Source organism: Colobus angolensis, unplaced genomic scaffold (assembly GCF_000951035.1).
Source record: "Colobus angolensis palliatus isolate OR3802 unplaced genomic scaffold, Cang.pa_1.0 Scaffold10, whole genome shotgun sequence".
Classification (NCBI taxonomy): domain Eukaryota; kingdom Metazoa; phylum Chordata; class Mammalia; order Primates; family Cercopithecidae; genus Colobus; species Colobus angolensis.
Window position 1 is genome coordinate 10,763,939 of NW_012110919.1, and position 27,985 is coordinate 10,791,923.

General features: G+C 36.5%; 1 protein-coding gene across 3 annotated transcripts in view; it reads right to left on the reverse strand.

Annotated features, from left to right (window-relative positions):
- Positions 1-27,985, reverse strand: part of ANKS1B (ankyrin repeat and sterile alpha motif domain containing 1B) — a 1,301,363-nt gene that overhangs the window by 794,362 nt on the left and 479,016 nt on the right. For all 3 annotated transcript variants that reach the window (XM_011934483.1, XM_011934476.1, XM_011934469.1), the window contains exon 10: positions 16,669-16,834. In XM_011934483.1, the coding sequence (XP_011789873.1) occupies positions 16,669-16,834 (166 nt within the window). The remainder of the gene's footprint in view (positions 1-16,668; positions 16,835-27,985) is intronic.

The following is a 27,985-nucleotide window of genomic DNA, read 5'->3' on the forward strand; positions in this document are numbered from 1 at the left end:
TTAAAAACTGCATCCAACATGATCTCTTTGTCTTTCATTAGTTATCCTCTCTTTCACATTTCTGGTTTGCCATGTTTCTTCTTTGCTTCACTCTTTTTTCCAAGAACTAGGGACATTTTAATTAATAAATGTTGCTTTATTCTTTTAGTCTTCATTCTAGGTTTAGAAGATATATTTTCTTAATTTTTAGTGGTTTCTCTTAAAATTTTTACCAGAAATGCTTTTAAACAAAAACAAAAATTATTAAGTATCTTTGTTTCTCTAGTTCTTTAGCAAACCTCTATCTTGCTTGTTTTTATTGTCTGGAAATTTAATATGCCCAGCTGCTCATTCTCAGCAGAGGGGCGGACTTTCTGGTCCCAGCTCCAGTGAAGCTCTTTTAGACTCCATTACCCTTAAGAATGCAATCTCCCCACTGCTCTGCCCACTTCTGGACCAAGTCACCGGCTGGGCTGCTATTCAAGTCCCACTTTCTATTTTGTGCTTCTGATGCAGTTGAGCATTAAGATACTTTCTTTGTTTTTCAGCACATGTAACGTTTATAATTTTCTGTTTTTCTATTTTATCTTTCATTATTGTTTTGGAACATTGGGCAGGAGAAAATAGGGTAAGAGTTGCTTTAACAAAAACTTGACAGATCTTGCCATAATAACAAAGCTGTTATACTTCTATAATAAGAAAAATGTTTAAATTAATTTAAAAATGAATACAGTACAAATGTAATCCCAGAGCTTTGGGAGGCGAGGTGGGCATATCATCAGATCAGGAGTTCGAGACCAGTCTAACCAACATGGAGAAACCCCAACTCTACTAAAAATACAAAAGTTAGCTAGGTATGGTGGTAGACACCTATAATCCCAGCTACTAATGAGGCTGAGGCAGGAAAATCACTTGAACCCAGGAGGCGGAGGTTGCAGTGAGTGGAGATCGCGCCATTGCACTCCAGCCTGGGTAACAGAGCAAGACTCCATCTCAAAAAAAAAAAAACAAAAGTACTCACAAATGTATATATACCAAATGTTCACATTGATGTAGAAACTATGCACAGCAAAAAAAGAAAATACATCAGAATATTAACACTAGTTGCTGCGATAAGTATGATGTGGGGAAAGTACTTTTTATTCTTTTTACTTTCTACCCATTGAACAAAATTAGTAAAAATTTATTCAATTTTATAATGAGAATATATATTTTTAAAGCTACTAGAAGAGAAAAGAAGCATTATATTAGTAGCTATGCTAAAAATTTTAAAGTAACAATACAAACCAACAGCATTTCCTAAGGGAAATAATTAATTAGAAGGTAGGCATTTTAAGTCAGCTCATACCTTCAGAAAGGTATGTCACCGTATCTCAAGACGTAGACAAATCACTTTTACACAGTTAGTTACAGTAAACAAAGTGTGCTTCAGTTGAAATGATAATCCAGCATCCTCATAGATGCCTGAGACTAAAGGTCAGTTACTTTCAAAAGGAATGGAGTGCTTAGCTGATCCACTGCTCTCGACTTGTTTACAGCATAGCTTTTAGCATTTCATTATTCTCTTTTTATTGCCTTTATGCACAGGTGAAAAACACAGAAAACACTAGATGATTATCTGGTAATAAATTGAAAGATTCTATGGCAATGAAAAGCATACAAAACCTATGTGATTAAATGGCACCTGCAGTTTTTCTCTGAATTCTGCATATAAACAGAATAGGTTCTTCCACAGAGAATGAGACTGACCAAATTTCATAGCTAAATATACAGCTATGGATGTAATAATAGTCTTTGAATCCCAGTATCCAGAGTGCGTTAAGCTATTATTTTGCCAAGTATTGCAGATAAAGACTCTCTGTTACCCTATGTTTAATATGTCTTCTTTGTCTTTGTGTCTTACATACCTATTTGACCTGGAAAATAAAATGTCCTCAATAAATGTTTGTGGAACAAATGAATTGGTGGATAGATGGATTAATGATTGAATGATTTTATGAAAAGAGATGGTTCTGAATCGTAAAAGGCAACACTGAATTAATTTGAATAATGCGCTGAGAACTACAGTGATTTCTCAATGCCAGATTTGCTTCTGAATTCTTTTTTTTTTAATGATTAATAGTTTATTTACATAAGAATATTGTATGCGACTCAAAACTAAGCACTATAAAATTTACATCAAAAAGGAAAATACTTATTTTAAGTTGAAAAAAGGGACAGATATTGTAAGTATGGAAAAAAGAACAAAAGAAATCTTAAATTGAGGAACAGCAACACATCACAGTGTATTAAATTAGCAGCATTCTGAGTGACTTTATTTCTTGCTCTTTCTCTCTTCTGTAACATGACTATAATATTTTTGTAATTTCAAAAATTGTTTAAAATATACATTATACTATATGAATAATATTAAATAAATAGGTAATTATGTACATTTGTTTGTGCTGGAAAGTCATATTGAGAATACACTGTGGCAGACCAAATGAGAAATATAACCAGAATTTTCTGAAAATTAATTTTTTATTGCTTCTGAATTCTTATCTCCTTCAACAAACTATTCCCCTATTCTGTTTTAGTTTCCACAACTGCAATATGACATCTGATGATAAAAGTGATGAAATCATAGATGTGGATATATTTTGTACATTAATTCTTGACTGAGATTAAATAACAAAATTACTTTTAATTCTCCATTTTTCTAAATTATTCAAACCTCATCTGTTAATACCCCAAAATAATACCTAAGAATAACCTACTTTTCCCTTTTCCATTTTTTTAAATAAATTGCCTCTGAAAGGCCAGCCGAAAAACTATTATGAGCTTCTTGAATTTGTGTATTCTAATATAAACATAAAATGTAATCTATTAGATAAAATCTAGAATACAATATAATCAATGTAAAATGGTTACTTTTTAAACATACAGTATGACCGTATTGTATGTCAGGTAGTTGTGTTAATATTACTTAGAGTCTAGGACTACATAAAGACAGAACTAGTAGTCGTCATATAATATTAAATGAATAGAGAATGAATTAGTAAGTCTGCAGTAGATATATCTGACAAGTCTAGAAAATGCAGGTAGGGTGAATAGGTGTTAAATATGAGACTACAAGCATTATGTAAGATTTCTATAAGATTATATTTTCAGTATAACACTATTTCCAAATTAATGTTGTATGCAGCAGCTGCTAAATAGAGCAAAGTTATGGAGTGATTCCATGAAGTAAGAGCTGCATCGTTAGTATGCACTGAAATTACACAATTGTGAGTTCCATGAGCTATAATGATATTGCCTCTTTTAAAATTTTTATTTTAGGCTCAAGGGTACATTTTCAGGTTTGTTATATAGGTAAACTCATGTCACAAGGGTTTGTTGTACAGATTATTTAATCACTCAGGTACTAAACCTAGTAGCCAATAGTTATTTATTCTGATCCTCGCCCTCTTCCCACCCTCCACCCACAGTAGGCTGCAGGGTCTGTTGTTTCCTTCCTGGTGTCCATGACTTCTCATCATTTATCACCCAATTTTAAGTGGGAACATGCAGTATTTGGTTTTCTGTTCCTGTGTTAGTTTGCTAAGGATTACGGCCTCTAGCTCCAAGGCTAAAAAAATAAACTCAAAACCATGCAATTACATGGAAATTAAACAATCTGCTCCTGAATGACTTTTGGATAACTAATAAAATTAAGGCAGAAATCAAGGCATTCTTTGAAACTAATGAGAACAAAGATACAACATACCAGCATCTCTGGAAAAGAGCTGAGGCAGTGTTAAGAGGGAAATTTATAGCACTAAATGCCCACATCAAAAATTTAGAAAGATCTCAAATTAACAACCTAACATCACAACTAAAAGAAATAGAGAACCAGGAGCAACCCCAAAGCTAGCAGAAGACAAGAAATAACTGAAATCAGGGCTGAAATGAAGGATATCAAGACATGAAAAACTGTTCAAAAGATCAACAAATCCAGGAGATGATTTTTTTAAAAAATTAATAAGACAGGCTACTAGTTAAACCAATAAAGAAGAAAAGAGAGAAGGTTGGCTTGGCACGGTGGCTCACACCTGTAATCCCAGCACTTTGGGAGGCCAAGGCAGGCGGATCACGAGGTCAGGAGATCGAGACCATCCTGGCTAACACGGTGAAACCCCGTCTCTACTAAAAATACAAAATATTAGCCGGGCGTGGTGGTGGGCGCCTGTGGTCCCAGCTACTAGGGAGGCTGAGGCAGGAGAATGGCGTGAACCCAGAAGGTGGAGCTTGCAGTGAGCCGAGATCGCGCCACTGCGCTCCAGCTTGGGCAACAGGGCGAGACTCCGTCTCAAAAAAAAAAAGAGAGAAGGTCTAAAAAACACAATCAGAAATGACAAAGGGGATGTTACCACTGATCCCAAAGAAAAGCAAATAACCATGAGAGACAACTATGAACACTTCCATGCACATAAACAAGAAAATCTAGAAGAGATGGATGAATTTCTGGACACATACACTCTTCCAAGACTAAACCAGGAAGGAAGTGATTCCCTAAACAGCCCAATAACAAGTTCCAAAATTGAATTAGTAATAAATAGCATAACAACCAAAAAATCCCAGGACTAGACTGATTCACAGCCAAATTCTACCAGATATACAAAGAAGATCTGGTACCATTTCTACTGAAACTATTTCAAAAAATTGAGAAGGGACTCCTTCCCCCTTCATCCTATGAGGCCAGCATCATCCTGAGACTAAAACCTGCCACAAACACAACAAAAACAGAAAATATCCTTGATTATCAATATCCTTGATTAACATTGATGCAAAAATCCTCAACAAAACACTTGCAAACTGAATCCAGTAACAGATCAAAAAGCTAATCCACCACAATCAAGTAAGCTTCATCCCTGCAATGCAAGGTAGGTTCAACATACACAAATCAATAAATGTGATTCATCACATAAACAGAACTAAAAACAAAAAACACATGATTATCTCAATAGATGCAGAAAAGGCTTTCAATAAAATTCAACACAAAACCTCTCAATAAACTAGGTATTGAAGGCACAGACCTCAAAATAATAAGAGCCATATATGACAAACCCACAGCCAACATCATACTGAATGGGTAAAAGCTGGAAGCATTCCCCTTGAAAACTGGCACAAGATAGAATGCCGTCTCTCACGGCTCCTATTTCACATAGTATTGGAAGTCCTGGCCAGATGAATCAAGTCAGAGATAGAAATAAAGGGCATTCAAACAGAAATAGAGGAAGTCACACTATCCTTGTTTGCAGACAATATTGCCTCTTTCGGGAGCATTGAAAATAACTCTGGTCAAGGTTTCAACTGCACACTAGCCAGGATAATCTAAATTTAAATATTACAATGTATAAGCAAAAACAGTAGTTAACAGTCTGTATCTTTAATAGATGCAAGGTTATTGTAGAAGCTTAAGGAGGGGGATGCAATCAGATTTGTGATTTTAAGATTACTTTGACTGCAATGTGAATAATAAATTCACATTTCTACAAAAAAGATACAATCTACAGAATCTCTGAGACACAGCTAAGGAAGTGTTAAAAGGGAAACAGGACTTTAGGAGACTATTGTAATAGTCCAGGACAGTTATTGGTGGTGACAGAAATAAAGAGAGGCAGATGGATTTGAGAGATAGTTAGGGATAGAAAGTTACATAATTGCCCTCATCCTACTATTTGTTCCAGTTAAAAGTCACAAGACCTGGCACTTATTTGAATATGAGGAATTGATAGAGAGGGAACTGGCAAGAATGACCCTCAGGTTCCTGCAGCTGGATGAATAATTAAATCGTTTGCTGAGATGAAAAATTCAGCATGAAGAAAAGGTTTGGGGGGAAAGATGTGGGAGTTTAGTTCTAGATATGCTAAGATTGAGGTGCCCTTGGAGATATACAAGTAAATATATTAAGTAGATGATATTAAGTAGATATACAAGTGAAGATATTAGGTGGATTGATAGATGGGCCTGGAGTTAAGAGAAGTGGTCTAGCCTGGAGATAAGTATTTGGGAGTCTTCAGCATGTTGATTGTAACAGAAGTGATACTATAGATGAGATAATTTATAGAGAGAAAAAAGTAAAAAGAATAAAGAGGACTTTTTATGAGCCTTGAGGAGCTCTCAACTTTTAGAGTCATGAAGAAAAATGTCAGCTGTTACAACAGAGAAGGAGAAGGAACACCATAATAAGATGAAAATCTACTTTAGACAGCAAAGGGAAGAAAGGTCTCCAGATGGAGAGGTCGCCAACCTGTGCTTCTGAGAGGTTAAGAAAAAGTGAGGATCGAGAAATACCCTTTTTGATTTTGTGACATCAAGGTCATTAGTAACTTTAGAAAGCACATTTCCACAGAGTAATGGGGAATAGACACCTGACTAAAGTGGGCTGAGAAGTGAAAACAAAGAAGGAAAATGTACATATTGAGAGCACGGGAATAAAGAGAGAACAGTAGCTGAGTCGTCAAGTGGGATCAAGGAACTTTTCATTTGTTGTTTAGTTGTTTTTGCTGTTAGCTGTTCTTGTGGTTTGTTATTGCTTTTCAAATGATAAAGACCTGAGTAGATTTAATTGTTGATGTGCACAATGAAGTAAAAAAGGACAATTCAGTTTGGGAGGCCGAGGCAGGTGGATCACAAGGTAAGGAGATCGAGACCATCCCAGCTAACATGGAGAAACCCCATCTCTACTAAAAATACAAAAAAAATTAGCCAGGCATGATGGAGGGTGCCTGTAATTCCAGCCACTCGGGAGGCTGAGGCAGGAGAATGGTGTGAACCTGAGAGGCGGAGCTTGCAGCGAGCGGAGATCACGCCACTGCACTCCAACCTGGGCGACAGAGCGAGACTCCATCTCAAAAAAAAGGGGGTGGACAATTAAAAATATAGAGGAGAGAAAGACTGAATGCAGGGGTCAAATTCCTGACAAGGAAAAGACCTGGTGCATAGAAGATCGAGCCAACTTTGGGCAGGAGGAGGAAAATCCCCTCTATCTTAACAGGAGGGAGGAGCAAGATGAAGGTTACAGGGCAGTTGCATTTAAACACGTAAGGAAGTTAACAAAGTTCCATGTGATAACTTCTATTTTCTTTATGAATTAAAATATGAGACCATCTGCTGAGAAGGAGAGAAAATGGAGGGAAAGTATCTGAGGATTGAGGAAAGCAACACAGAACAAGAGTGGAATGTGAAGCAGTGTGGAGAGTCCACTCTACTTTGATGAGCATGAACTTAGGAATTAATGAACGTTTACCTTGTTATTATACATACACTGACATTATAGGAGAAATTCTGTTGCATAGGATAGCATGCATGACATCATAAAGAGCCTTTATTCCCACATCATCAAATCATCAACTTAGCAGGAGTTCACTGTATTTTTGGAAATCTTATGTCTACAATTCATGTTATTCACACACTGTGCAAATAAAATTGATTTCAGGGGAGAAAAAGTGTGTGTGTGTGTGTGTGTGTGTGTGTGTGTGTGTGCAGTCTATAATGTTGTTTTCCAACTGCAACACATTTCCACTAAGTTGAACAAATTGAGATGATTATATTTTTTAATTGGTAAACTGTCCATATGGATGAAGGAGGCAGGTAATGTACTAGGATTTCCCTTCAGGTACTGCTTCCCTTGTTTTCTCTCTTTGCCCATCCATGAACTAGCACTGGTTTACAAATTCATCATGTAGATATCTGCTTTAATAAATGGCTAAGACAGCACTGAGCACAGAGCAAATGCCAAATCAATAATTACTGTTTGATAAAAATGGTTCCTATCAGCAAGGCCAGTATTTGTATGTAAAAGAATGTTTCCATGGGGCTCAAAAATCGTTTGCTCTCTTAAATGAGTTAAATATACCCACAGAAATCATGTTGACACTACCCACTTGCTCAGCACAGATAAACATTTGTTCTAATCCAGTCTGAATTCATTTAATTTCAAAATTTTGGCATTAGAATAAAGGAAGTTTCACCATTCAAAAAATATTTAGGTATAAACAAGTTATAGAATCACCCTCACACTCCTACCTATTTCAGATATTGCAGAAGGTACAGTAGAGTGTGCATTATTCACCAGATGGCATTTTCATTTCAGGTTGACCACAGTCCAGTAAGCACATTAGCAAATTGAACAGAGGTAACTAAGACCCACACTATCTTGGCATGCAGCTGTTGAATGTGTCCTTTTTTATTAGAGATCATCTATTCTCTTTCAACACGATTGGAAGCAGTCTTTACTGGTGTTTTTGTAAATTGCTCATTAATCAAAATGGATTTATTGGGCATCCATAGTACACAAAGCCTGTACTAAGTGATTCAAAATAATGGTTGCCTAGTTACCTTAAAATGGAAATATTGCCCTAGGAAGGTTAAAATTAATTGAAAAGGAGACAAGAAAACATTGTATTTGATGACACCTGGCTATTTCATAAGGGATTTTACTGCCATTACAGCCATTTTCTTTTAAACATAATATCCATCCATTCATTCATTCATTCAATTATTCATTCATTTATGCAAGTGAGTCACCACCATAATTACACAAGGTCCTTTGCTTGATGCTATAAAGGAAATAAATAGGATTCCATAGTGGCTGCATAAACATGACTCTTAGCAAATTCACCAAGCAAGTGCTAGACTACTGTTGGTCTTTATTTAATAAGTCCAGTACTAGAGCAATCTCATTCTTTACTTCATGTGAAATCCGTAGTCATGAGGCATTAGTAAAATGCTCCTTAGAAAGAGTATCCTTCATTTTCTGGTTGAATCGTAAAATCTTGCTGAACACAGATCTACTACTACACTGATTTTATTTAAATTAAACTAGTAGATCCGATAATTTTTTCCTGTGGTCAGGATTAGATTTATTTTGTACTAGCCCTTCTAGTTTTTAATACAAGAGACCACAGAAAGGAAAGTTAACTTTGATTTTCGGAGCAAATGTATACTGTGAATATACAATGTGTCCAGTCACAACCAACCCTTAGCTGCTCAGCCTCTGAGAGATGCAAGCCAGGCAGGTTGTGCTCTGTACTGTGGTCCAGGCATCCTCAATTGCCTCTCCCTATTATGTATTGAATTTGCGTGCTCAGTTTTAATCCCTATATTAGTTACCTAGGGGTGCTTTAACAAACTAGAGCCATCCCTCAGTGTCCAAGGGGAATTGGTTCCCAGACTCCCAATCGAGGAGGATTGGGTATTTGAGGATACCCAAATCCGTGGATATTTAAGTCTCTTCTATAAAATGATGTAGTGTTTACATATAACTTATGCACCTCCTCCTGGATACTTTAGACCATCTTTAGATTACTTGCAATACCTAATGCAATGAAATGCTACATAAATAGTTATTATATGATATTTTGTTTCGACAATGACGACAAGAAAATAAGTCTGTACATGTTCAGTACAGACCGAACCATCCATTTTTGCTTCTGACATATTTTTAATTTGTAGTTGGTTGAATCCATGGATGTGGAACTCACAGATACAGATGGCCGACTACACTAGTAACTGGGTGGCTTAAACAATAGAAATGTATTGTGTCACAGCTTTCAAGGACAGAAGTCCAAACTCAAGGTGGCAGGGATGGTTCCTTCTGTGGGCTGTGAGGGAAGGATCTGTCCCAGGCCTCCTTGGCTTGTGAATGGCTGCCTTTTCCTGGTATATCTTCACATTGTCTTCCCTCTACAGGTGCCTGTCTCTGGGTCTAAATTTCCCTTAAATAAGGATACTGGTCACACTGGATTAGGGTCCACTTAATGGCTTTATTTTAACTTGATTATCTTTACAAAGACTCTATATCCAAATTCCCCAAATAAGATCATATTCTAAAGTGCTATAGGTTAGGATTCCAACCTTTCTTTTTGGGGGGATAATGTGAGGGGGGGACACAATTCAGTCTATAACAGTCCCTCTTAAGACTTGGTCACCGCTCAATCTTTCTCTCTCTCTCTCTCTCTCTCCCCCCACTCCCACCCCCACCTGCCCCATCTCTCTAGGAAATCTTCTTCATGCAGTTCTTGTATAGAGTAGTAAGGCCCATTTGGTCTGTAAACCTAAGCCATGTTACCTAACACAGCTAACTTAAAGCTATAGAATGCATTTCCTGAAGTATAATTCTCAAATTTCCTTAGCTACTTATTGTCCAAGTGTCAGCATTTTCAAGGTGAGAGGGATGAGCTTTACTCCTACTTGCCTCTCAGCTTTGTTTCCCCTTGCCCTTCTCTGCTGGGATTGTCTTTGTTCTGGCCACTGTCATTTCTTGCTAAGTGTACACACTGATTCGCTAATGAATCTTCCTGCTTTCAACCTCATCTCTCTCCAATCTATACTCCACGTTGCTTCCAGAGGGATCATTCTAAAACAGAAACCTGATCATGCCATGTTCACTTCTGCTGTCAGATGAAATGCAAACTTCTGAATGTCACTCCTTGTTCTTTATGCATTTTATGCTAGTATCATTCTATGCACTAACTATGCCAAGTGGGCATAGTCTCTGAATGTACTCTGTTCTTTCACTCCCTCTGCATCTCTGCACACACTGCCCCTTGCCTGGAGTGCCATACCTCATTCATCTTTCTAACTCCTTCTTGAGGCCAGCAAATCATGTAGCACCTCCTCCCATAAGCCTTCCTTCATTTACATTCCTCCCCTTCTACTCTCCCAGAGCACCCTATGCTTATCTTGCTTATTGCCCTTATTATCCTTAATTTTAATACATTCTAAGCTCCTAAAGGTCAGTACTTATACCTTTTGCTAGGTTCCTTATGCAACATTTAGCACAATGCCTAGAACATCAGAGGTAATCAATAAGTGCTTATTGACTGGATCAGGAACTTGGTGGGTACTTACCCACCAAGATCAATTTGAGGGTCTCTAAAAGACTCCCGTGCATCAAGAAATGTCTCCACATTTACAAATTCTACCTTTAGTCAATAAAGAATTTAGTAACAAAGGGAATACATCAGTAACTCCAAAAGAGGTCAGTAACTTCCCTGAGTTCACCAGATCAGTTAGTTGGCCCTAAGGGGAGAATGCAAAGCTAGGTATGAGTCATAAGGGACTAGTCATAGCAGTTGAGAGACTTAGAATTAATAGGATTGATGCAAAACCTAAACTATGGGTTAATAGAATCAACAGAGAAAAAAATGCAAACTATTTCCTTACCTAACCAGAAAAGAAATGACAGTTATGTTGATGCTCTCCTCTACCTGCTATACGGCAATTCTGTGGGGCTGAGTGGCTAAGGTTTCATATAAAATTGCATAGAAACTGTTTTGATCTATATTCACCCCAATTCTAATCATTTTTTAAAAACCACAAAATTTCCCTTTAAAATTTGGACTCCTTTACCTAAGAATTCATGATCACAGCTCAAAGACTATCAATTATTATGAATTAAGCCTGGGTCAACTGAGCAAACTGGCTTCTTCTATACCAAACCCAAGTGATCAAACACAATTGGGGAAAATTATATATCCATGCAAACTAAGTCTTTACCCAATTTTAACAACAACAACAAACTTGGGCATTGTAGGAGTTTCTATTTTCTGAAAAAGGCTGCAAGAATATCTTCTTATAATGTGACTTTAGTTAACACTCCTTCATCAAGGGGAGGCAAGAATTAAATTCCCTTCACTTATATGCAGGCAGGCTCTTGACTACAAAGGAAGTGATGTTGCTTTCTGAGATTTCATTCTCTTAGAATGTTTGCTTAGAATCCCATCACAGACCATGAGAAAGTCCAAGTAGGCCATGCCAGCGGCATGAGTACGCATCTTGAGAATAAAACCTCCAGACCCTAGTTAAGCTTCCCCAGCTGACACCACATGGAACAGACACAAGCTACCCCAGCCAAGCCCTCCCCAAATTGCAGATTTAAAAGCAAAACAAATGACTGTTGTTTTCACCCACTAAGTTTTGGAATGGTTTGTTATGCAGCGACAATAACCAGGATAGATTTTGATAGTTGGATATGGGATGCTGCCAAAACAAAAACTTAAATTATGTGTCATTAGCACTGAGATTGGGCAGCAGAAGAAGCTGGTAGAGCTCCAAAGCCAGTGCCTGTCAAGCCAAAAGGGCCAAGGAATGGATGGATTTGTGGAAGCCTTAAAAGCTGTAAGAAAGGTGTTGGTGAAAGCTTAAAGGAAAGAAAATCTAACTGGAAGCTGAAACAAGCTTCTCTCTCTGCAATCTTTTACTAGGTCTGTGGCAAAAATCTAAGACTCATTCCCTCTCTCTCTCTGTGCATATACAAAGAAGAGATTCGGTAAGCCGGGTGGTGACAGCCTTCCACAAGCCAGGAAGAGAGCCCTCACCAGAACCCGACCATGCCGGTACCCTGCACATTTCAAGTCTTCAGAACAAGGAGATAATACAAATGATGCAGCTTCCTCTTAGTTCTTTGGGGATGCTTGCTCTCAGAATCCAGCCAGTATGTCAGGAGGAAACCTAAGCAGTGCATGGAGAGCAAAAAAAAGGCCTCCAGTTCATTGCCTTAGCCAAGTTACTGGTACACAACCAACAGTAACTTGCCAGCCATGTGAGTTGCCCATCTTAAAAGTGTTCCCCTATTCCCCAGTTGAACAGCCCAAGATCATAAGATGTGACACAGATAAGCAATCTCTGACTAGCCTTGTCAAACTTGCAGATTTGTAAGCAAAATAAATGACTGATGTCAGTTCCTTTTGGGGTGGCCTGTTAATAACAATAGATAACTGATATAGGCATCATCTCCTTTATGTCTTCCTCAAGCTCCAGGTAAGGGTAAATGCCCCCCATTTCTGTTTCCAAAGAACACTCTGTGAAACATTATCTTAGCAATTATTGTACTCAATTGAATTTAACTCTTCACTTGTCTGTCTCTCTTTGAGCTCAAGGATAATACCATGCTTTTTGAAAAATTATCTCCTCAAATATATTATGTTTGTCACATTCTCTCTTTCTTCTACTCTGGAACTTTGATTAGACATGGGAAAACTTTGCAGTATATCTTTCAAGTCTCTCAGCTTCTCTTTCATATTTTCCATATTTTTGTCTCTGTGCAACATTCCAAAAAATTTCTTGTGGCCTAAAATTTCCAGTTCACTGTATCTCTCTTCAGCTGAATCTCTTCTGCTGTTCTACTCATCCATTGAGTTTTAAACTGTGTGTGTGTGTAAGTAACTGGATTTTTTTTCATTTCTAAAAGTTTTTTTTTCCTCTCCAATAGGCTAGGTCAATTTTTTTTAAATTTTTTTTAAATTTTTTTTAGTTTCTAGTCCCAAAAAATATCTTCAGGCTCACTCTTTCTTTATAATGCCACAGTCATTTTATAGTCTACATCTACTAATTTCAATATTTGAAAGCATTTAAGGTGTGGATCGGCTCTTCCTTGTTTTTGCTGGTTCTTTTTGGGGTTTCTTTCCCTATAGGCTTAATTATTAGAAACTGCTAATTTTAATAATAGCAAAGGTATTATAGAAATTATTTGGGGCCATGGAGGAGAGTATATTTTTCTCCAGAGGGATTACATTTTCTTCCACTTGATACCTGAGGGTATGACTTTAAATGCATGAATTGACATTTTTTGGACCACCTAGGTGATACGAATTTTGGGTGGCAATCTGTGAGGGCTCGTTCGTAGTAATAACTCTTCAGGAATTTCCCACCCCTTGACCTGCCTTGTTCTGCTCACAACAAATCATCCTTCCTTGCAGTCTCCTTGGCGTGGGGAATACAAGATTACCTCTGATTCCTCTGAGGGTGTAGCACTTAGAATCCTAGTTCTATGGAGGAAGGATTTAATATTACAGTCCCTGAGTGTTTTCTGTATCCAAAGCCACAAAAGCCTTGAGCACTGAAGTTCATTAGCAGGTTCAGTAAGTCCACCCAGGACAAAGGTGGCTTTAGTGCATCATTTATTTCCTACCCTCACCAATGTTTTGGCCTGATTTCTTACTAACCAACTGATAAAAAGAAATTCCTAATTTAGATGTGATTCAATTTATGTAACTTTCATATCAGGTTTTTGATACTTTTAAGAAGTTTTTTTCTTTTCTATATTGTATCCAGCATTTTTATTTGTTTTCAGCAAGAGTTGACCTCAACCTGATCAGCCTTGTTATCTGTGTCCATGTTGTTTTCATCCTTGTATCTTCAGCATTCAGAACTGTGCCCTAGTATGCATAAGAACTTCATTAGTTTCTGACTACTTAATACATAGCTGTCTTCAATTCTGCATTCTTTCCTCTATCACCCCTGATATTTCCCTACCCTCTGTGCCCCAATTAAAGCTCTTTCACATTTTGCACATCTATTCCTGCATTTTCCTATTTTAATGAAGCTTTCCCCCCGAATATGCTATTTCCCTCATTATCTCTCTTATGGAAAAGTCCTCATTCTTGTCAACTTCCATAGCCTGGGGTCAGCATTGTTTTCATTCTCCATGACTGCTGTGGATAACTTTCTATTATTGGCCTTCATCCAAAATCTGATGCTCATCTGAAGTTTACCCTATTCTATTAAAACAGTCTTTTTCTAATTTTATTGCTATCATATGTGGACCTTCAGTCATATCTCTACATGTCTTGGAAGGTTTCAGTACTTGATTCCCAATATCTACCCCACCTCATCCCCTAATGCAATGCAGCACTATAGTATAGTGTTTAAGAGCACAAGTTAGATAACTCAAGGTCAAGTACCAAATCCACTCCTCATTAACATGTAACCTTGTGAGGCCAGCTAGTGTTTCAATGTCTCAGTTTCCTTATCTGTAAAATGAGAATGATATTAGTACCTCACAGCATTGTAAGAATCATATGGAATAATGCATATAAAGCATTTAGAACAGTATCTGCCACATAATAAATGCTCAATAAATTTACTATTTTCATTACTATGCTCTTACTTTAAAAATCTTCCTTCTGTATGTTCATGATTAATTAACACCCTAGCCACTCCCTAGACTATTATGTATAATGGCTTTTCTGAATTTTATTTACTTATTTATTTAGAGACAAGGTGTCACTGTGTCACCCAGGCTGCAGTTGCAGTGGTGTGACCATGGTTTACTGCAGCCTTGACCTCCCGAACTCAAGCAATCCTCCCACCTCAGCCTCCTGAATAGCTGGGACTACAGGCATGTGCCATCACGTCCAGCTAAGTTTTTAATTGTTTGCAGCAATGGGGTTTCACCAGGTTGCCCAGGCTAGTTTTGAACTCCTGAGATCAAGTGATCCACCCACCTTGGCTAGGAATACAGGCATGAGGTAGTGTCTATAATAGGCTAGTGCTAAGAATACATGCATGAGCCATCGCTCCTGGCCTGAATTTTAATTTAACCCTTCTTAAGGTCTAGCTCTTACTTTTAGCCAATAACCTTTTATCTTACCCAGAAATTGAATCCATTTGAAAATAAGTATTTCAGAATTTCTCTACATTTACAACTATGCTGTCTTCTCTCTACTCTCTGGGGAAAAAATGTCTGTGTTTCCCTAAACTAGCTGAGTCTTAACTTCTACCCATTCTGTTCTGTCTTTTTATTCTTTATCTTCAATACCTTGCTCTACAAGAAAATTCCTCTAAACTTGACCAAGTCTTACTTATCCTAACATAAACTAGCTATTTCCCTCTTGCACCTGCTTTTTTCTTATGTTACTATCATACCTCTTCTTCTCATCTCCTTGGAAGAGTTATCTGTACTCTCTACTCCCTTTCCCACTGTCTTATTTCCCATTTCCCAATGTCTCACTATTAACTTCCAGACATCTACTTTTACCACATCACTTCTAAAATTTACTACTGAAAAGTAAGTTACAATCGCATTACCAAACCAAAAAGAAGCCTCTCTTCAGAACTTTTCTAACAACTCCTTCGCAGCATTAAATATATTGACCATCCACTTGAAAATTTCTTCCTTCACTAGCTTTCATGTAATTACTCTGTATTCTTTCTTAAAGTAATAGAAAGAAACTATAATGGTAGTCAAAAATCCATGTTCAAGCATAGGCCCCACTATTGCTCTTAAAACTCTAATTTCTTTATCAGCAACAGGGATAATATTTGTCTTGCTTTGTTCACTAGTTTGTAATGCAAAAAAATAAAACAATGGATCTGATAATGCCATAAAAGACACGAAATATATAAAGCAGCTAAGTAAGATTTGATAACTTGGTAACAGATAGGATGCAGACAATGATACAAAAACACTCTTGCTACCAAATTGGCTATGAACTCCTGAAGGACCCAAAGCTGTGTATCTTACCTGGAAGGTTTTTTTTACTATTAAAAGGTTTCCAAGCATCTTTATCAAAGCATTACCATGTCCATTAGGGCTTTTACCAGGAAGTTAGGAGACTTCAAATAAAAAACCCTCTGACTTACCTGACCTCACTTTAAAATTAAAAAAAATAATTATTGGAACTACATTGGGGGAACTTTCATTTTGATACCATAGCAGGAACCATGTCCATTAGGGCTTTTACCAGGAAGTTAGGAGACTTCAAATAAAAAACCCTCTGACTTACCTGAGCTCACTTTAAAATTAAAAAAAATAATTATTGGAACTACATTGGGGGAACTTTCATTTTGATACCATAGCAGGAAATCAAAATGTTAATGACGCATCTTCACATAAACAAACAAGTAAATGGAATCAGGCCAATCATGAGTAAGAGATATTACCAGTTCTTGGGGAAGGCGCCCTTGCAATTTCTAAGGAGCAAGGTTTCTTTGTAACAGCTGTGTCCATGAGATCACACAGAAAGTTCTCATTTTCTGAAGGAAATGTATCCAGAGAAGCAGATGGTACAATTTCCATAGTGTAATTTCTCTTTTTTGGATAGGACTCCTGAAAAGAAGAAAAAATAAAAACAGCTTTGTGATGAAGAAATGGCCTTGTTTAATTTATAAAAACTAGAAAAGATAATCAGGTTCATTAGTTCTTTCCAAAGTGATTGACAGCTGATGATTCATCTGTTTGAATAAATTATAGAATCATGTAACCTCAATGTCATCAGTGATATTTTTAAGAGTCCTCATAATTTAAAAGGACTGAATTTATTACTGAATTGTAAAGGCATTGCCCTTTTTGTAATATATATATATATATCTATTATCTAGTTGTGGCATAAACTGTTGGTTAACTAATCAATAGTCATTCCCAAGACTCTACTCCTTTGCCAGCCTCCTAGAGACAGCCATATAACTCAACTTTGGCCCATTAGATGTAAGAGGAAGTTTGCTAAAGGCTCGTGGAAAAACATTTTTCCCCAGAGAAGAAGTTTATAAGGAGGCACTTTCAGAGCCAAGGCCATCCCCAGGCTCCTCTCTTTGGATGCAGTTTTGATATCTGAAGCTAGGGCAAGCATTTTGTGACCATAAGGCAAGAATCTTCAGATCAAAAAGGTAACAAAACAAGAACAGCAACAGAAGGATAAAAAGAGCCTGGGACCTTGATGATATCATTGAGCTGCTCAAATAGACCCAGGGCCAGTTTCTCCAGGCTTCTTACATAAATAACAACATTCTTACAGTTTGAGCCATTGCTATTTGGGTTTTCTGTCATTTAAAGTTAAATGTCTTGCCATCCAGCACACTAGTATTTTTCCTTGTAAATACCGTTAACTAATATACTAAGGTGCTCTTTTCAGGTTAGGATAAAATGTAGGTCCGGTTCTATATGATTGATTATTTGATATATTCTAAAAATTAGAATTTATTTCACTTTATAAGATTTTAATTTCTTGTACAAAAGGCACTAATTGGTCAACAAATACTTACTAGGCATCTATTATATATGTAATATAATATGCAGCATAGTTATATATTATATATATAAATTATGTGCTAAATGCTGGACATTTTTTAAAACTAATGAGACAGAATCCTTGCTCTTAAGAAGTTCACAGTCTGCTGGAGAAGACTGTGAAATTCTGCATGATGAAATTCACAATTAATCATATTTTATTTTTGCTACAGATCCTCCTCAACTTTACAAAAAAACCCAAAGTAAGTTGAAAATATTGTAAGTAGAAACTGCATTTAATACACTTAACCTACCAAACAGCATGGCTTAGCCTAGCCTACCTTAAATGTGCTCAGAACACTTAATTAGCCTACACTTGGGCAAAATCATCTGGTAACACAGTACCAGATTGCAGAGTATTGGTTATTTACCCTTGCGATCTTGTGGCTGACTGGGAGTTGTGGCTTCCTACTACTGCCCAGCATCATGAGAGAGTATCTATCATAGGGTATATTGCTAGCCTAGGAAAAGATTCAAAATGATGTACAGTTTCTACTGAACATACACTGCTTTCACACCATTGCAAAGTCGAAAACTCGTAAGTTGAGCCATCATGAGTTGTAGACCATCTGTATGTGCTACCTTTATAAAATATGCTTCACAATCGAGAAAAAGACAAATAAGAAAATAAACTAATACTTTTGAAAAATCTCCCTAAGTATATTCTAGGGCTGATAAAGATTTAGTATGAATTCGTAGTTTTTCCACAGGGATACTACAGTACAGCAGAATTCAAGGTCAGGGTAATTGCTTTCAGATCATACCAGACTCTCACACATCAGAGAGTCAATTATGGTCATGATACTCCATTGAAAGCAGGAAATTGGGAGTAATTTATTTTTAACAACAAAGGGTAACAAAGTAGAAGGCCTCCAGAGGAAAGCAATCAGGATGGCATATAATTTTGAAACCATGTCAGAGAAGAAATGATGAAAGGATCTGCAGTGTTCTATCCAGAGAAGCCTTACAGCCACATAATAGTTTTCTCAACGATTTGAAAGGCTATCCGTCATGAACTATCCCACAAAGGGGGGATGGGTTTATAAGTCAAGAAGGGCAAATTTGGCTCAATACAAAAAATAATTTTCTATGAATTAATAATATTGTTTACCTTTTAAAATAAAAATACACTATAAAATTAGTTAACAAATAGCATTAGAAAGCAACAGAAGGAATTCCACATTACTGAAAATCTTCCAGCAGAATTATCTGCTGATAAAATTGTGGATGAAACACATTGTACAATGAGTCCAGCAGGTTACTATAAGCTCCCTGAAGGCTGCAATTAGTCGTGTTCACCACTCCATCACTAGAATCTAACACAGATCCTGCCACTAGTTGATGAGTTGATGCTCAATAAATACATATTGATCAACTGAACAGTCTCTAGTGTCCTTTAAACAAAGTTAACTACAAGTTAGAGAAATGATTTTTTTTCAAATGTAAATTATTTTGCCTTTCAGTTCAGTTAATACTGTTCACTGGTTTGCATGTAAAAAGTGAAAAACTGAGATTACAACGATGAGACTATAAAGATTCTATGAAAAAAGAGTCTCCAGTTAAACTCCCAGTTCCATCCTGAAATTAAATTAGGCAAAACAACCCATGGATTAGTTAAGCTGGAATTTTACAATGTGTATGAACACTTCTGAGGATTTTTAAAGCCTTGAAAACCACTTTGAAATTTAACCACAAAGACTGGGTTAATTAGCTTTCTTCCTTAAAAATGAAGTATATATGTTTATTAGAGAATAATTTGAAAATATAAAGAAAGAGGAAAGTAATCACATGAAAAACCAGCATGCTGAGATAACTGAGGATAATATTTTGGTGAACATCCTCCCAGACTGTTTCACTCTGTGAATGTGTATGGACATGTGAGTATGAGCAAAGGAAAGAAAAAATATTTTAAACAATAATGAAGTGCTCCCTCTTCTGCTTCCTAATGGAGGGCCATAATTTCTTTTCAGAATGTAAGTCTTTATAGAACCTGCCTTCCTTAGGGAAGATGAGGTCCCCGAGGGAAGGAGTTGGTAAAAACGAAGATAGTGAAACAATGCTTTTGTAACCAAATATTTCAGTGTCAAAAAACAGAGGTATTTCAACAAAATATCTGACAAGAGACCCTCAAAAGAGGATATGCAAGATAATTTTTTTTAAAAAATGGATCCATGTGTGTCCACTACTCAGTTTAAGAGGTAGAATATTACCATTATATTATTGAAACCTGCCCCCAACCCACCCCATGTTCATCTTTCCAATCCTACCCTTTTTCCTCCTTTACCAAGGCTAAATGCTTTCTGAACTTCATGTTTTTAATTCCTTGGATCGTGTTAAATTTTAACTATACATGTAAGTATCAATAAAAAAATAAATTTTTAGTACTGTATGCTTTCAAACTTTATATATATAGTATCCAATGCTCTAGTTCTGTGATTTTTCTCATTTAATATTATGTTTCTGAGTTTCATCTATTTTCAGTATGGTACAGGAGCTCATTGTTTAAGGATACCACAGTTCATTTAGACATTCTCCTGACAATGGACTCTTAAATGTTTCCCAGGTGTTTTGTTATTTAGGATAATGTTATTATAAATTTTCCCATACAAAGTCTCTTGGAGCAAGTAATCAGGGTTATGCTGCCTATTCTAGTAGTGATGGGGAAGAGTCAAGAACAGACAGCAGACAAGAAAAATAAATGAAATCAAGAGATGATAATGAGAATGGAAATTGTATGCCATGGAAATTGTATGCCCTGTAGATTCTATATAATCTTAAGAATGGCATTTGCAGTTTTCTACCCAAAGTGGCAGGAGGGTTCAAAGGATATTCTGTAAGCCTTGTTAAAATATTATATATAAGCATAGTATTATATAAAATATTTCCTAATGTGTTATTTAACTCTAATGATATATTTTGTACCCTTTTCAATGACAATTATATGTCTACATGATGAACTTGGGTCCCAATATATACCTGGTCGTAATTTATCTAGCCAATCCTATCATATTGAAATTGTCATGTTTTGCTTTGAAGGAAACATTCTTGTTTATATACTTTGTCTACATATTCAACTGTTTTGAAATGGAATTCCTGTGATAATAGGTGTATGCCTTATGTTTATATAGAATTGAATCTGTATCTGGACTTTCTAATTGGTTCCATATAATGTCTATTCCAGTAGAGGCATACCTCAAGGTGTATCATGTTTTACAGATATTGTATTTTTTACAAAATGAAGATTTATGGCAACCCTGCATTGCACAAATCTATCAGCACCATTTTTCCAACATGTTCTCATTTTGTGTCACATTTTGGTAATTCTGCCAATATGTCAAATTTTTCATCATTATTATTATATCCGTTATGGCCATCTGTGATCACTGAGCTTTGATGTTACTGTTGTAATAGTTTTGGAATGCCACAATCCACAATCATATAAAATGGTGAACTTAATGCATAAGTGTAGTATGTGTTCTAACTGCTCCACTGACTCGCCATTCCCCTGTGTCGTCTTCTCCTTGGGCCTCCCTATTTCCTGAGACTCAACAACATTGAAATCAGGCCAATCAGTAACCCTTCAAAGGCCTCTAAGAGTTCAAGTGAAAGGAAGAGTCACACATCTCTCACTTTAAATCAAAAGCTAACAATGATTAAGGCTAGTGAAGAAGACATATCAAAAAGCTAGGCCTCTTGTGCCAAACAGCTAGCCAAGCTGTGAATGCAAAGGAAAAGTTCTTGAAGGAAATTAAAAGTGCTACTCTGGTGAACACACAAATGATAAGAAAGGGAAACAGTCTTATTGCTGATATGGAGAAAGTTTCAGTGGTCTGGATAGAAGATCAAACCAGCCACAATATTTACTCAAGCCAAATCCTAATCCAGAGCAAGACTCTAATTCTCTTTAATTCAATGAAGGCTGACAGAGGTGAAGAAGCTGCAGAAGTTTGAAACTGGCTGTGGTTAGTTCATAAGGCTTAAGGAAAGAAACCATCTCCATAACATAAAAGTGCAAGGTGAAGCATCAAATGCTAATGGAGAAGCTATTGATGAAGATGACTACACTAAACAATAGATTTGCAATGTAGATGAAATAGCCTCATACCAGAAGATGTCATCTAGGACTTTCACAGCTAGAGAAGAGAAGTCAACGCTTGGCTTCAAACTTTAAAAAGACAGTCCAACTCTTTTGTTAGGGGCTGGTGCAGTTGATGACTTTAAATTGAAGCCAATGCTCATTTACCATTCCAAAAATGCTAGATTCCTTAAAAATGATGCTAAATCAACTTTTCCTATGCTCTATAAATGAAACAATAAACCTGGATGACAGTATGTCTGTTGGCAGCATGTCTGTTTACAGCATGGTTTACTGAATATTTTAAGTCCACTATTGAGAACTACTATTCACAAGAAAAGATTCCTTTCAAAATATTACTGCTCATTCAGAAAGCCACTAATCACCAAAGAGCTCTGATAGAGTTGTACAAAGTGATTAATGTTGTTTTCATGCCTGTTAACATAACATGTATTCTTCAGCCCAGAGATCAAGGATTAATTTAGAGTCTCAAGTCTTATTATTTAAGAAATACATTATATAAGGCTATAGCTGTCATAGAAAGTGATTCCTCTGATGAAACTGAGCAAAGCAAATTGAAAACCTTCTAGACAAGATTTTCCATTCTAGATGCCATTCAGAACATTTGTGATTCATAGGATGAAGTCAACACATCAACATTGATGTGTCTAGATGAAGTTGACTCTAACCCTCATGGGGGACTTTGATAGGCTTGACTTTGGTGGAGGAAGTAACTGCAGATGTGATGGATAAATAGCAAGAGAACTGGAAGTGGAGCCTGAATATAGGACTGAATTGCTGTAATCCCATGGTAAAACTTGAATGGATGAGGAGTTGCTTCTTACGGGTGAACAAAGTGTTTTAAGATGAAATACACTCCTAGCGAAGATGCTGTGAACATTGTAGAAATGATAACAAAGGATTTAGAATATTACACAAACTTAGTTGATAAAGCAGTGGCAGGGTTTGAGAGGATTGACTCCAATTTTGAAAGAAGTTCTGGTGTGAGTAAAATGCTATCAAACAGCTTTGCACGCTACAAAGAAATCTTTCATGAAAGGAAGACTCAAACAATGCAGCAAAACTACACTGTTCTCTTATTTTAAGAAACTGCCCACTGATTGTGTATCCTGAGACTTTGCTGAAGTTGCTTATCAGCTTAAGAAGCTTTTGGGCTGAGATGATGGGGTTTTCTAGATACAGAATCATGTCATCTGCAAACAAATATTATTTGACTTCCTCTCTTCCTATTTGAATACCCCTTTTTCATTCCTCTTGCCTGATTGCCCTGGCCAGGACTTCTAATACTACGTTGAATGGGAGTGGTGAGAGACGGCATCCCTGTCATGTGCTGGTTTTCAAGGGGAATGCTTCCAGCTTTTGCCTATTCAGTATGATGTTGGCTGTGGGTTTGTCATATACAGCTGCTATTATTTTGAGGTATGTTCCTTCGATACCTAGTTTATTCAGAATTTTTACCATGAAGGGATGTTGAATTTTATCAATGATCTTTTCTGCAGGCAAGCAGAGATCCAAATAATGAATGAACTTCCATTCACAACTGCTACAAAGAGAACAAAATGCCTAGGAATACAGCTAATAAGGGGAGCAAAGGACCTCTTCAAGGAGAATTAAAAACCAATGCTCAGGAAATCAGAGATGACACAAACAAATGGAAAAACATTCCATGCTCACAGATAGGAAGAATCAATATTGTGAAAATGGCCATACTGCCCAAAGTAATTTATAGATTCAATGCTATTCCCATTAAACTACCATTGACATTCTTCACAGAATTAGAAAAAAAACTAATTTAAAATTCATACGGAACCAAAAGGAGCCTGAATAGCCAAGTCAATCGCAAGCAAAATGAACAGAGTTGGAGGCATCATGCTACCCAACTTCAAACTATACTACAAGGCTACAGTAATGAAAAAAGCATGAAACTGGTGACAAAAACAGACACATAGACCAATGGAAGAGAACAGAGAACTCAGAAATAATACCACACATCTACAACAATCTGATCTTTGACAAATCTGACAAAAACAAGCAATGGAGAGAGGATTCTCTATTTAATAAATGGTGCTGTGAGAACTGACTAGTCATATGCAGGAAATTGAAACTGGATCCCTTCCATACACCTTATACAAAAATTAACTAAAGATGGATTAATGACTTCAATGTAAAATGTAAAACTATAAAAACCCTAGAAGAAAATCTAGGCAATACCATTCCGTACACAGGCATGGGCAAAGACTTCATGCCAAAAATGCCAGAAGTGATTGCAACAAAAATAAAAATTGACAAATGGGATCTAATTAAATTAAAAAGCTTCTGCATAGCAAAAGAAACTATCAACATAGTGAACAGACAATCTACAGAATGGGAGAAAATTTTTGCAATCTATCCATCTGACAAAGGTCTAATATCCAGAATCTACAAGGAACTTAAACAAATATACAAGAAAAAAGCAATCCCATTAAGAAGTGGGCAAAGGACATAAACAGACACTTCTCAAAAGAAGACATTCATTCACCAAGAAACATGAAAAAAAGCTCAACATCACTGATCATTAGAGAATTGCAGATCAAAACCACAATGAGATCACCTCATGCAGTCAGAATGATGATTATTAAAAAGTCAAGAAACAACAGATGCTGCCTTGTTGCAGAAAAAAAAAGGAATACTTTCACACTGTTGGTGGGAGTGTAAATTAGTTCAAACATTGTGGAAGATAGTGTGGCAATTCCTCAAAGATCTAGAAGCAGAAATAGCATTTGACCCAGCAATCCCATTATTGTATATATACCCAAAGGATTATAAATCACTGTATTATAAAGATACATGCACATATATGTTCACCACAGCACTGTTCACAATAGCAAAGACATGGAGTCATCCCAAATGGCCACCAATGATAGACTGAATAAAGAAAATGTGATACATATACACTATGGAATACTATGCAGCCATAAAAAGGAATGAGATCATGTCCTTTTCAGGGACAAGGATGGAGCTGGAAGCCATTTTCCTCAGCAAACTAATGCAGGAACAGAAAACCAAATACCACATGTTCTCATTTATAAGTGGGAGCTGAACAATGAGAACACATGTACACATGGGTGGAAAAAACACACACTGGGGCCTGTCAGAGAGGCAGGGGGAAGAGACCATCAGAAAGAATAGCTAATGGATGCTGGGCTTAATAGGCTGATCTGTGCAGCAAACCACCATGGCACATGTTTACCTAACAAATTTTCACATCCTGCATATGTACCCTGGAACTTAAAATAAAAGTTGAAAAAAAAAAAAGAGAGAAACTGTCACAGTCACCTAAGCTCCAGCAACCATTACTCTGATCAGTCAGTGGCCATCCAAATCAAGGCAAGACCCTCTACCAGCAAAAAATTATGACTCACTGAAGGCTCAGATGATCATTGGCATGTTTTAGCAATAAAGTATTTTTAATTACGTATGTACTCTTTTTTAGACATAATGCTATTGCACACTTCCTAAACTACAGTATAGTGTAAACATAACTTTAATATACATTGGGAAACCAAAAAAATTATGTGGCTAACTTTACTGTAATAGTCACTTTATTGTGGTGGTTGAAACCAAACTCACACATTTCTGAAGTATGTCTGTATCAGAATTACACTGTCTTGATTAGCAGAGCCTACATTGATTTTACTATTTGGTAGGATAAATCTTTCCTCATGTTCATCTTTTCCAAGGCATTGATTATTAACTTCATGTTTATTTTTAAAAAAGAAAAATTTTGAAACATTTTGTTAAGTTTTCCTCAAATCATTCCTTCTCCTTTGTTCTGTATCAGTAATCCATACTTCCATATACCCAGGCACTAAAAGAACCTGGGCTATGCTTCACTTTTCATTCTTCTGTTATCCCCAATAAATCCTCAATTTCTATACTTCGCCATTGAATTCTACCTCAAACACATTTATTTCTCTCCACCCCAGCTACCGTATGCTAGTCCAGACCACCATCATATTTCACCTGAACTGCTGGAACAACTTCCAAACTATCCTCCTTGTCTCCAGTCCTGCCTCTCTTCTAGAATCAATTTATTTTCAAAACTAGCATGAAGCTTCTAAGAGTAAGGAAGGTCAAAGCAAACTCATCTCTTTTCGTTATAACTTTATTTGATGAGAGAATTGTAAAATGCTAGTCATAGTACATGTTGATTCTTTTTAAACATTTAACATGGTCTCTCATAATATCTTAGAATTTCCTTGCTGAATGATTTCGTTAAATACATTAATGATCTAAATAGTAAACACATTTAATTAACAAGATAGGAAAGAAGAAACAAGATTCCTTGACTAATAAGTTTAAACATAATCCCATTAGTTGATAAGATAAATGGGATTAATTTCTAAAGACATACTTATTTAGCACCTAGCAAAATTCTATGTTCATAGGACTCTATGAATATATGATGAAAAAATAAATGCATAAATTACTATATCAGTTAGAATTTCATGGCTTACAGCCTCTGTTAGAATTAAAGCACCATAGGGGCAAGAACCATGATAATCCTCTTCATATAGTACGCACTTAATAAACATTTGTCAAAGTCTGAAACAATGTCATCCAAAAACCATCACAGATTCAAACTATCACAGATCCGAAACTATCACAAATTCTCCACTGTGGGAAGAATTGCAACTTATATTTACGCAGTGTTTAATCATCTGCAAAGTGAATAGTATTTTATTTGCCCAGATGATTCTCATTTAGCTCTCACAACAATCCAGCCAATGCTACTATCACTGCCATCTAGAAACTAGGACTGAAATTATTAAGTGACTTGTTCAATATTAAGCATCTTGTTAATGCAAGTGTTAGGGAACCAACCTAGGTCTTCTGGCACCAGATCTAGTGTTTATGTGATTGTGTCAAAGATAAAAATAACTATAACCAGATATTTATTGCCAGAAATAAGGGAAAGAGGACACTGCACATTGTTAGTTAGTACTTAGCTCTGCCCATTTTCAAGTCTTTGTATGTCCCCTTCCCTACACTGGGAAACCTTGACCTTAATACACAGATTAATTGCCAATATATCCTTGATGGTTAATCCTGGTAATAGGCAAGAGGGATTAAAAGGACTGCAATGCAACAATTTCTGACTCCTTCAAGACTTCATTTTCTCCAGTCCAGCAATATTGGGCTCAAAATAGATTAATAGTTTTTGCTTTTTTCTTGACATTTGGCCTCTATCTTTTTTTTACAACTTTTAAATATGTAATTTTTGTGGGTGTACAGTAGGTGTATGTATTTATGTGGTACATTTGCTATTTTTATAAAGGCAAGCGATATGTAATAATTACATCATGGAAAATGGGATAATCATCCCTTCAAGCATTTATCCCTTGTGTTACATAAGTCCAATTATACCCTTTTAGTTATCTTAAAATATACAATTGTTACTGACCATAGTGCCCCTGCTGTGATATCAAATACTCTCTTATTTATTCTTTGTAACTATGTTTTGAACCCAACAACCATCCACAACTCCCACCCTCAGACCTCCCACTATTCTTCCCAGCCTCTAGTAACCATCATTCTACTCTCTGTCTCCATGAGTACAATTATTTTGACTTTTGGATTCCCCAAATAAGTGAGAACATGTGACGTTTGTCTTTCCATGCCTGGTTTATTTCACTTAACATAATGACCTTCAGTTCTATCCATGTTGTTGCAAATAATAGGATCTCTCTTTTATGGTTGAATAGTACTCTGCTGTGTATAAGTACCACAGTTTCTGTATCCATTCTTCTGTTGATGGACACTTAGGTTGCTTCCAAATTTTTCTACTGTGAACAGTGCTGCAACAAACATGGGAGTAGAGCCATCTCTTCCATATAGTGTTTTCCTTTGGGGGTGGGGGGTGTATATAACCAGCAATGGGATTGCTAAATCACATGATATCTCCCTTTTTAGTTTTTTGAGGAACCTCCAAACTATTCTCCATAGTGGATGTCCTAACTCACATTCCCACCAACAGTGTACCACAGTTCCCTTTTCTCCACATCCTCACCAGCATTTGTTATTGCCTGTCTTTTGGATAAAAGTCATTTTAACTGGGG